The 12,014-nt window shown below is 41.6% G+C and overlaps 1 protein-coding gene across 3 annotated transcripts in view; it reads left to right on the forward strand.

The window, feature by feature from the left end:
- The window catches only part of ZMYM1 (zinc finger MYM-type containing 1), a 34,882-nt gene that overhangs the window by 5,730 nt on the left and 17,138 nt on the right, over nucleotides 1-12,014 (forward strand). The window contains exons 2-4 of one of the 3 annotated variants that reach the window (XM_012440062.2): nucleotides 3,280-3,449; nucleotides 6,076-6,148; nucleotides 7,241-7,490. In XM_012440062.2, the coding sequence (XP_012295485.2) occupies nucleotides 3,354-3,449; nucleotides 6,076-6,148; nucleotides 7,241-7,490 (419 nt within the window). In that variant the 5' untranslated portion in view covers nucleotides 3,280-3,353. Of the gene's footprint in view, nucleotides 1-3,279; nucleotides 3,450-6,075; nucleotides 6,149-7,240; nucleotides 7,491-10,409; nucleotides 10,507-12,014 lie in introns of those variants that run through there. The other 2 variants (XM_012440072.2, XM_012440082.2) reach the window with 2 other exon arrangements.

A 12,014-nucleotide genomic window follows, 5' to 3' on the forward strand; every position in this document is an offset into this window, starting at 1 on the left:
GAGCCACTGTGCCCGGCCCTCGGTGCTTTGTTTTTAATTGATGTTTAGACTTTCATGGCATATTTACTTTTAGGTGAAGGGAATCTACCTAATGACAGATAGTTAATTTTTAGTGATTTTTGCTTTGCTGCTTGTGTATAATGCTCAAATGGGCTGGACAGAGGCTGTATGAACTATTTATCGCACTTGCACTCAGGCCTTGTTTAACTTCCTGCATCGGGATAGGAACTTTCAACAAAAGCTGAATTAAAGATAGAAATGAGGGAAAGTGGTTGAGCCCCAACCCCCTAAATAAAAAATACTGGCAGAATGATTTAGGTCTTTCACGTACTCACCCAGAATAAAACCATAGTCCTGGAATTACTTCTGCAAGAGGTTTTTTGTTTTTTTTTCTTTTTTTGGATCCCATTATTCTAAGTGATCCTGTAAGAACTTCAACTTCTCCACATTTGTGTTAGTTATTGTCTGCCCTCCATAATAATTAGTTGTAAGCCCTCCCCCTCTTTTTTTTTTTTTGAGACGGAGTGTCACTCTGTTGCCAGGCTGGAGTGCAGTGGCTTAATCTTGGCTCACTGCACCTCTTCCTCCTGGGTTCAAGCAATTCTCCTGCTTCAGCCTCCAGAGTAGTTGGGACTGCAGGCATGTGCCACCACACCCAGCTAATTTTTGTATTTTTAGTAGGGATGGGGTTTCACCATGTTGGCCAGGATGGTCTCAATCTCTTGACCTCGTGATCTGCCTGCCTCAGCCCCCCAAAGTGCTGGGATTACAAGCATGAGCCACCGCGCCTGGCTTATAAGGCCCTTTTTTAAGAACACAAGGAACCATTCTATCTTTGAAAAAGAGACTTTGCTCTCATAGTTCCTCAAAAATTGTAAAATGGGATTTTTATAAAGCCTGAATGCAAAACAGTCTTGTATATTGTGAGTTTGGATTTTAGCTGCCTATTGACCAAAAAGCAATCTATTGATTTGGTAGTAAGGTGAAGCAGGCATGATGTATGATGGGAAAATAGACTTAAGACTTACGTAAAAGGTAGATTGATCTAATTTCACGATTAGATTTAGGGAGAAGAATTCCAGGTTAATCCTAGATTTCTGGCATGGGAAGTTAGGTATATGACACTGCCATTTACAAAGAAAGGGAATATCTGTAAAGCAGGTTTGTGGGGGTAAGAAAAGAATATCGTTTTACTGAGGCAAGAGGATTGCTTGAGACCAGAATTCAAACCCCTTGAGTTTGAGGGACCTGTGGGGATTCAACATTCAAGTGGAGATATTTAATAGAGAATTGGGTATATGGGTCGAAGCTTAGGAATGTAGGGGAAAAGCAGCCCATAGGTGATAGTTGAATCTGAGGCTGTGATCATAGGCCAGGCACGCTGGCTCACACCTGTCATTCCAGCACTTTGAGAGGCTGAGATGAGAGGATCACTTGAGTCCAGGAGATCGAGATCAGCCTGGACAACATGGTGAGACCCCTTCTCTACAAAAAAAAGAAGTTAGATGGGCATGGTGGCACATGCCTGTGGTCCCAGCTACTTGGGAGACTAAGGTAGGAGAATTGCTTGATCCCAGAATGGCGAGGCTGCAGTGAACTGATATAATACCACTGCCTGGGTGACAGAATGAGACTTTGTCTCAAAAAAAAAAAAAAAGACTTGGTTTTTTGTTTATTTGTTTGTTTGTTTGTGACAGTCGCTGTTGCCCAGGCTGGAGTGCAGTGGTGCAATCTCAGCACACTGCAACCTCCGCCTCATGAGTTCAAGTGATTCTCTTGCCTCAACATTCTGAGTAGCTGGGATCACAGGCATGCACCACCACACCTGGCAAATTTTATTTGTATTTTTAGTAGAAATGGGGTTTCGCCCTGTTGGCCAGGCTGCTCTCAAACTCCTGACCGCAGGTCATCTACCACCTCGGACTCCCAAAGTGCTGGGATTACAGGCATGAGCTACTGCACCTGGCCAACAGGTTCTTTTTTTTTTTTTTTGAGACAGAGTCTTGCTCTGTTGCCCAGGCTGGAGTGCAGTGGCATCATCTCGGCCCACTGCGTCCTCAGCCTCCCAGGTTCAAGCAATTCTCCTCTCACATCCTACTAAGTAGCTGGGATTACAGGCTGGTGCCACCACGCCTGGCTAATTTTTTGTATTTTTAGTAGAGACAGGGTTTCAGCATGTTGACCAGGCTGGTCTTGAACTTCTGACCTCAGGTGATCCACCCGCCTCTACCTCCCAAAATGCTGGGATTATAAGCATGAGCCACTGTGCCTGGCCAACTTGGTTATTTTTTAAAAGCCAGGAGTTCAAGATCATAGAGCAGGCGAGAAGAGTACTGAGGAATTGTGCTTTTGAGGAACAAACATTTTAAAAGTAGGTAAAATAAGTATATGTGAAAAAGACTGGTAAAAAGGTAAAATGAGAAATAAGAGACCTTAGAGCAAGAAAAATCAAAGGAATTTCAAGAATGAGGAAGGGGGAGATGCAAAGGGGTGGTCAGAGAGAGGGCAGATAGCTTTAGATTCTAGAATGTTTTTAAATGCTTATGTCCTGGAACCAATAGGAGGGGAAGAGGAATTGAAGAAGCAAATGAGAAGGATAACTGGAGGCAGGGAGGGGTAGTGAGTACAGATTGAGTTAACCTCAGATAGAAAGCTTAACATTTTCTTTCTTTTTGTTTGTTGAGACACAGCCTCACTCTGTCACCCAAGCTGGAGTGCAGTTCACTCTGTTCACTGCAACCTCCATCTCCCAGTTTCAAGCGATTCTTGTGCCTTGGCCTCCTGAGTAGCTGGAATTACAGGCATGCATCACCATGCCCGGCTAATTTTTATATTTCTAATAAAGATGGGTTTTTGCCATGTTGGCCAGGCTGGTCTCAAACTACTCCTGACCTCAAGTGATCCACCCGCCTTGGCCTCACAAAGTGCTGGGATTATAGGTGTGAGCAATCACCCCCCAACCGAAAGCTTTACATTTTCTACTATTGAAAAGTTAAAAATAAACTTGTAAGTTTTGGTGGTTTTGTGCTGCATTCAGGGGGCTTGAGGGAACAGAAATGGAGACTATTTCCAGAAGAAAGCACAGAGTTGGTAGTAGCTACCAGAGAATAGTAGAGCAAAACTATATTGAAAAATGGATGAAAGGAAAGAAGCCAGTGTTTTTACAGTGAAGGAACCTTGATTTCAAGCTGTCTAAAGACCCTTTTGTGGTTCTAGAAAATTACCATATTTAGAAGGACTAATTTTAAAATCAAACTCTTTATCAATATTTTATTTTAGGAATCTGGCAACTGTTCTTCAGGAAGAAATCCATTAGTTTGGAACTGGAGGATTCCTTTGCATCAGATACTGAAATGAAAGAACCATTGTTAGATGGTGAATGTGACAAGGCAGAGGCATCACAGCTGGGGCTGCTAGATGAAATTAAGACAGAACCCGACAATGTTCAAGTAAATATTTTCCCTTATTTCCATTATTTCTAGAGAAGCATTTAACTATAAATTTTAGTTACAAAGGAGCTGAAATTATTAATTGAAAAACTCAAATCCTTATCTCCTCCAAAGCAGTTAATTAAATAATACAAAGTATATGATGTTAAGTGCCATTACAAGTATATGTAAGAAAATGATTTCAGGAAAGAATGGACTGTTTGGAATTGGGTTTTTGTGTGAGTAAAAGGATTGTTTAGGGTGTTATGGGCCTAGCTAAGGTTAACGCTTTTTTTCGATAGAGTCTACTTCCAGAGAAGGCTAACACATTTTTATTTTTGTTTTTCTTAACTTGAAACAATACAAATTACAATTTTTTAATCTAAATGAATTTTATATTTAAATTTTTAAAAACTTTTTTAGACATATCACTTACTAAATAACCTATGAAGGGTGAACTGACTTGAGCTGTGAATATAGTTTAAGTAGGGAAAACATTCCTTAGAATGTTTGTATATATGACTGGGCACAGTGGCTCACACCTATAATCCCAGAACTTTGGGAGACCAAGGCGGGAGGATCACTTGAACCCAGGAGTTTGAGACCAACCAGATGACAAGACCCTGTCTCTATAAAAAAATACAAAAATTGGCCAGGCACGGTGGCTCATGCCTGTAATCCCAGCACTTTGGGAGGCCAAGGCTGGTGGATCACGAGGTCATGAGTTCAAGACCAGCCTGTCCAAAATGGTGAGACCTCATCTCTATTAAAAATTAGCCAGGTGTGGTGGCAGGCATCTGTAATCCCAGCTACTCTGGAGGCTGAGGCACAGAATTGCTTGAACCTGAGAGGCAGAGGTTGCAGTTGCAGTGAGCTGAGATTGTGCCACTGCACTCCAGCCTGAGTGACAGAGCAAGACTCTATCTCAAAAAAAAAAAACCATAATTGGAAGTAAATCACTCCTCAGTAATTGCATAGCATTTCATAGGTTTAAATGAAATATTGGTTGGCTGCTTGTTTGTTATTTTCTTCCCTTATTCCTTCCTGTCTACATCAAGTATAATTATTGGTATAAAAGAGGTTTTCAATACCCATTACTAAACTGCATTCTAGCCTGGGCAAGAAAGCAATACTCCCATTCTCTCTCTTTCTCTTCCTTTTTCTTCCTCTTCTTCATTTTTTTCTTTCTTTCTTTCAAAAAAAAAAAAAAAAAAAAATAGAGCCGGGCTCAGTGGCTCACGCCTGTAATCCCAGCACTTTGGGAGGCCGAGGCGGGTGGATCACGAGGTCAAGAGATCGAGACCATCCTAGTCAACATGGTGAAACCCCGTCTCTACTAAAAATACAAAAAATTAGCTGGGCATGGTGGCACGTGCCTGTAATCCCAGCTACTCAGGAGGCTGAGGCAGGAGAATTGCCTGAACCCAGGAGGCGGAGGTTGCGGTGAGCCGAGATCGCGCCATTGCACTCCAGCCTGGGTAACAAGAGAGAAACTCTGTCTCAAAAAAAAAAAAAAAATAGCCAGACATAGTGGCGCATAACTGTAGTCTCAGCTACATGGGAGGCTAAGGTGGGAGGATCGCTTGAGCCCAGGAATTCAAGGAAGCAGTGAGCTATCATCATGCTATTGCACTCCAGCCTGGGTGATGAAGTGAGACCCTGTCTCTTAAAAAGAAAAAAAAATGATTCTGTATGAACAATGAGCTGAAATTTCTAATGAAAGAAAAAGTAGATCACTAAAAAGAATGATTTATTTGTAGAAGTCTATTTAGAAATAGCCTCAAGTAGATTAATATTAAATAAGGGTATGCTTACCATTGAGTTGACTTACCATTGAGTTTACTGGGGAACGTTACTCCTCTAGGAACTATCTGTTGCTTCTTCATTCCATGGACATTCAGGCATAGATCAAGTTTAGATATGGTGGCTATGAAATTGCCTGCTGCTCTGAAAAAATTGTCTCTTGTAAGAATCATTCTGCCCAATAAACAATTTCTGGGTTTAAGGTCTTTATGAAGACAATTAGCTGTTAATTATTAGACCAAGCAGGGAAGGCCAGGCAGAGTGGCTCATGCCTGTAATCCCAGCACTTTGGGAGGCCAAGAGAGGCTTATCACTTGAGGCCAGTTCAAGACCATGGGCAACATGGTGAAACTCCGTCTCTACTAAATATTCAAAAATTATCCAGGCATGGTGGCATGCGCCTATAGTCCCAGCTACTTGGGAGGCTGAGGCATGAGAATCACTTGAACCTGAAAGTAGGAGGTTGTGAACTGAGATCACATCACTACACTCCTGGGTGACAGTGAGATCTAGTCTCAAAAAAAAAAAAAAAAAGCAAAACAAGTAGTGAAAATAGTTGCAATTCAATATGTCTGCTTACTATTGGTAGTGAATTAAGGGATTTTATTGACAAAGATTCTGAAGTCATACCTGAATACCATAGAAAACCATGTATTGGGTGATTGGTGTTGTCAGCTAAAGAGCACCAAAATGGTAGTGCATACCTCTATGTATTTTGGTTCAGTTCAGTTATACAAATCATTGACCAGACCTGACCACAATTTATCATTTTATGTTGAATGACTGGTTGTCTTAAATTAACTGTATTCATTATTTTTAATTCTTTTTTTTTTTTTCTTTTCAGGAGTCTTGTCACACCCAACAGTCCAGAACTCAGGAGAATGAACTGAAAATAAACACTGTGTTTTCAGAGAGTGGTAATAGAATTATTTAAGTTAATCATGTTTATTCAGACCAGTATGATAGCTAATTCATTCTTTTTTAATGACTTTGAATATTACTCTGTGTTGAGTTTCAAGTCCAGGAGAAGTAACCTGTAAGAAAATGAAAGAGAGGCCGGGCATGGTGACTCACACCTGTAATCCCAACACTTTGGGAGGCCAAGGCAGGTGGATCACAAGATCAGGAGTTCTAGACCAGCCTGGCCAACATAGTGAAACCCCATCTCTGCTAAAAATACAAAAAAAATTAGCCGAGCATGGTGGCATGAGCCTGTAGTCCAGCCACTTGGGAGGCTAAGGCAGGAGAATCACTTGAACCCAGGACGTGGAGGTTGTGGTGAGCCGAGATTGCATCACTGCACTTTCAAAAAAGAAAGAAAGAAAATGAAAGTGGCTGGGCATGGTGGCTCACACCTGTAATCCTAACATTTTGGGAGGCCAAGGTGGGAGGATTGCTTGAGGGTAGGTATTTGAGACCAGCCTGGGCAACATAGTGAGATCCTGTCTCTACAGAAAATTTAAAAATTAACCAGGTGTGTCTGGTGATGCAGGCCTATAGTCCTAGCTACTTGAGAGGCTGAAGCAGGAGGATCTTTTTTAGACAGTGTCTTGCCCCGTTGCCCAGGCTGGAATGCAATGACACAGTCTTGGCTCACTGCAACCTCCACCTTCCGGGTTCAAGTGATTCTCTTGCCTCGGCCTCCCAAGCTGCTGGGATCACAGGCACGCGCCACAACATCCAGCTAATTTTGTATTTTTAATAGAGATAGAGTTTCACCATGTTGGCCAGGCTGGTTTCGATCTCCTGGCCTCAGGTGATCCACTCGCTTCAGCCTCCCAAAGTGCTGGGATTACAGGCATGAACCACCACACAGGGTGGCGGGAAGATCTCTTGAGTACAGGGTGTCAGGGCTGCAGCAAGCCACGATCATAGCACTACACTCCTTAGAGTGCAAAGGAGGGCAACAGAGCAAGACCCTGTCTCTAAAAAAAGAAAGAAAATAAGAGAATGCCTACTTAATTTTGTGTAAATACCAATATTTTTTTCTCCCTCTTCTGTTTTTATAGCTTCACAGTTGACTGCAGACGTTCAGCTTTCCCTGGCATCATCTGGCATGAATAAAATGCTTCCTTCAGTTTCAACCACAGCTATTCAGGTTTCCTGTTCCGGTTGTAAAAAAATTCTCCAGAAGGGGGAAACTGCTTATCAGAGGAAAGGATCTACTCAACTTTTCTGCTCCATACCATGCATCACTGAATACATTTTATCTGCCAGTTCACCAGTTCCTTCCAAGAGAACTTGTTCAAACTGCTCAAAGTATATAATTCTAAATTATGCCCCCTTTTACTTCCCTATCTAGTTGTTGATCATAGTCTTAGTTGTAATTTTCTACATTTTCTTTTTCTTTTTTTTTTTTTTTTTTTGAGACTCAGTTTCGCTCTTGTTGCCCAGGCTGGAGTGTAGTGGCGCCATCCCAGATCACTGCAACCTCTGCTTCCTGGGTTTAAGCAATTCTGCCTCAGCCTCCCGAGTGGCTGGGATTACAGGCATGTCCCACCACACCCTGCTAATTTTGTGTATTTTTAGTAGAAACAGGGTTTCTCCATGTTGGCCAGGCTGGTCTTGAACTCCTGACCTCAGGTGATCCACTGTACCAGGCCATTTTCTTTCTTCTTTATTTATATATTTATATATTTTGTACTTAGGTTCTGGGGTACATGTGCAAATCATGCAGGATTGTTGCTTAGGTAGATACATGGCAATGTGGTTTGCTGCCTCCATCCCCCCGTCACCTATATCTGGCATTTCTCCCCATGTTATTATCTCTCCCCAACTTTCCACCCCCCACTGTCCCTCCCCTAGCTCCCCCGCAACAGACCCCAGTTTGTGATGCTCCCCTCCCTGTAACCATGTGTTCTCATTGTTCAACACCCACCTATGAGTGAGAACGTGCGGTGTTTGATTTTCTGTTCTTGTGTCAGTTTGCTGAGAATGATGGTTTCCAGGTTTATCCACGTCCCTACAAAGGACACAGTCATTTTTCATGGCTGCATAGTATTCCATGGTGTATATATGCCACATTTTCCTTGTATGGTCTGTCATCAGTGGTCATTTGGGTTGGTTCCAGGTCTTTGCTCTTGTAAACAGTGCCACAGCGAACATACATATGCATGTGTCTTTATAAACGAACGATTTATAATCCTTTGGATATGTACCCAGTAATGGGATTGCTGGGTCAAATGGAATTTCCATTTCTATGTCCTTGAGGAATCACCACCCTGTCTTCCACAATGGTTGAACTAATTTACACTCCCACCAACAGTGTAAAAGTGTTCCTATTTCTCCACATCCTATCCAGCATCTGTTGTCTCTAGATTTTTTAATGATTGCCATTCTAACTGGCGTGAGGTGGTATCTCAATGTGGTTTTGATTTGCATTTCCCTAATGACCAGTGATGATAGAGCATTTTTTCATGTTTGTTGGCCTCGTATACATCTTCTTTTGAAAAGTGTCTGTTTCTATCTTTTGCCCACTTTTGAATGGGTTTGTTTGATTTTTTTCTTGTAAATCTATTTTAGTTCTTTATAGATTCTGGATATTAGTCCTTTGTCAGATGAGTAGATTGCAAAAATTTTTTCCCATTCTGTTGGTTGCTGGTTCACTCTATGTTTCTTTTGCTGTACAGAAGCTCTGGAGTTTAATTAGATCCCATTTGTCTATTTTGGCTTTTGTTGCCAATGCTTTTGGTGTTTTAGTCATGAAGTCGTTGCCTATACCTGTGTCCTGAATGGTTTTGCCTAGACATGTTGTCTTGGTTAGTGGAAAGAAGCTTTTTTTTTTTTTCCTTTTTTTTGAGACTAAGTTTTGCTCTTGTTGCCCAGGCTGGAGTGCAATGGCATGATCTCTTCACTACAACCTCCGCCTCCTGGGTTCAAGTGATTCTTCTGCCTTAGCCTCCCGAGTAGCTGGGATTACAGGCATGCACTACCACATCTGGCTAATTTTGTATTTTTAGTAGAGACGGGGTTTCTCCATGTTGGTCAGGCTGGTCTCGAACTCCCAACCTCAGGTGATCCACCCGCATTGGCCTCCCAAAGTGCTGGGATTACAGGTATGAGCCACCTCACCTGGCCTCTCTATGTAATCTTTTAAAAATTTTTGTGAGAATTTGTGAAGAATCAGTGTGCTTTTGGCTTTGCAAGTCCTAAGGCAATATAATTATGGTCATTAGTACCTAGGATATGCTAACTTTTAAATGTTCAGAACAAGAAAATTCGTAGGCAACAACAGTGCTTCTAAATATAAGAAATTCCTTTCAAATAATACTTGTTTTTGACTCAGGTTGCCATAATTTGAGTTTTGGTTCTTGCATTTAGTTATATTTTACTACTCAAAGTTTCATCCCTGAGTTGCTAGATGAGCATCACCTAAGAATTTGTTAGAAATGTACTTTCTCAGGCTGGGCGTGGTGGCTCATGGTTGTAATCCCATAATCCTAGCACTTCGGGAGGCCAAGGTGGGTGGATTGCCTGAGCTCAGGAGTTTGAGACCAGCCTGGGCAACATGGTGAAACCCCATCTCTACTAGAATACAAAAAGTAGCCAGACATGGTGGCATGTACCTGTAGTCCCAATAACTCTGGAGGCTGAGGCAAGAAAATTGCTTGAATCTGAGAGGCGGAGGTTGCAGGAATCTGAGAGGCAGAGGTTGCAGTAAACTGAGATCGTGCCACTGCACTCCAGCCCAGTCAACAGAGTGAGACTCTGTCTCAAAAAAAAAAACGAGAAAAAAGAAATGCACTTTCTCAGGTCTCACCCAGACCTACTGATTCAGAACTGCATTTATCCCTATGTGATTTCTATACATGCCAAAGTTGGAGCAGTATTGAGAACTTCTTTGCTACTTAGTAGTCATATCTGTTTTTGATAAATGTACAAAAGAATTATGAGCATTAAATAGTATAATTAAATGGTCAGAACAATACTAGCATGTAATAAGAAGTCAGTAAATGTTAACTATTATTATTCTCTTAACAAACTCATAAACCTTTTTGATGGATTGCTTCAGCTCCTCTGGCTGCTGCTTCAGTTATCTTTTGCTTCAGGTGTTACTCCATGGAACGTTACTTTATCTTTTGCTTTTCAACCCTTCAATACTATACTAGTCTTTTGTCTTTTTACTTTCTTGCTGTGGGCCATATGGTACTCTCTTCAGTCTGCTTTCTCTCCCTGCAGAATCATAAAACTGGAAGGGACCTTAGAGACTCACTACACATCTTCAGCAGATGTCCCAGACAGATTGAAAAAGGCTGAAGCAGGAAAGATTTAGTGTGTAAGTTCTCTTAGGCATGTAAATCCAATATGAGTAAAAATCTGAGATAAATTTTACTTCCTCTAGAATAAAATTTTTTTATAAAACATATTATTTTGTAGTTGGTAGAAAGATGGTAGTAAATTTTAGGCTGGGAAAGGCCATCCATGATTCAGAGTAGTAGGTGCTTTTTTTAAAACTTAAAAATTCCACATTAATTACCCTTTTATAGAAATTTTAGCTAATCTTCTGGAGTTTGTTTTCTTCTAGTGAAGCTATCTTTCAAAATAATTTTCAGTTACTTATTTGTTTTATTTATTTTTTTCAGAGACAGAGTCTCACTATGTTGCCCAGGCTGGTCTCAAACTCCTGAGCCCAAGTGATCTTCCCGCCTTGGTCTCCCAAACTGCTGGGATTACAGGTGTGAGCCACTATGCTGATTTTCAGGGGTTTTTTGTTGTTTTTTTGTTTTGTTTTGAGGTGGAGTCTCACTTTGTCACCCAAGCTGGAATGCAGTGGTGCAATCTTGGCTCACTGTATCCTCCACCTCCTGGGTTCAAGCAGTTCTCCTGCCTCAGCCTCCCAAATAGCTGGGATTACAGGTGCATGCCAGTGTGCCCAGCTAATTTTTTAATTTTTAGTAGAGTTGCAGTTTCGCCTTTGTGGCCAGGCTGGTCTCCAACTCCTGACCTCAGGTGATCTGCCTACCTTGTCCACCCAAAGTGCTAGGATTACAGGGGCGAGCCACTGCACCCTGCCTGATTTTTAGTTATTTTTGAGATTTATTTTGTAGGAATGATTTAATATCTGTTTTGAGTCAATGCAGTTTTAATTCTATTTCATGGACCAAATGGAAGATGACTTTGATGACATTTTAAATCTTATTAGAAAGAAGTGTCTTGTGGGCCAATTGAGGAGGTTCACAGCTGTAATCTCAGCACTTTGGGTGGCCAAGGCAGGAGAATCACTTAGGTCAGGAGTTGGAGACCAGCCTAGCCAACATACTAAAAATAACAAAATTTACCGGGTGTGGTGGTGTGCGCCTGTAATCCCAGCTACTCTGGTGGCTGAGGCAGGATAATTGAACCTGGGAGGCACAGGTTGCAGTGAGCTGAGATTGTGTGACTGCACTCCAGCCTGGGTGACAGATTGAGACCCTGTCTCAAAAAAAAAAAAAAAAAAGAAAAATGTGACTTGTTCTTGGGTACTGTGTGTTTAAGAAGTGTCATTTCTTTAGTTTCTCAGTTGGAACCAATTAGAAATCCTGAATGCAATTAATAAAGTCCAAAATAGGCCCCTGTACTAATATTTGATTTATTTATAGGAAAGTTGTTCCTAAGTTGTTGGCTTTTCTTTTTTTGAGACAAGGTCTCTGTCACCCAGGCTGGAGTGCAGTGGCACCATTTTGGCTTACTGCAGCCTTGACCACCTGGGTTTAAGCAATCCTCCCACCTTTACCCTCCCAAGTATCTGGGACTACAGGCACATGCCACCCCGCCTGGCCAGTTTTTGTATTTTTTTGTAGAGAT

The sequence above is a fragment of the Aotus nancymaae genome, unplaced genomic scaffold (assembly GCF_030222135.1).
Source record: "Aotus nancymaae isolate 86718 unplaced genomic scaffold, 86718_ANA_hifiasm-v0.15.2.pri h1tg000053l, whole genome shotgun sequence".
NCBI lineage: Eukaryota > Metazoa > Chordata > Mammalia > Primates > Aotidae > Aotus > Aotus nancymaae.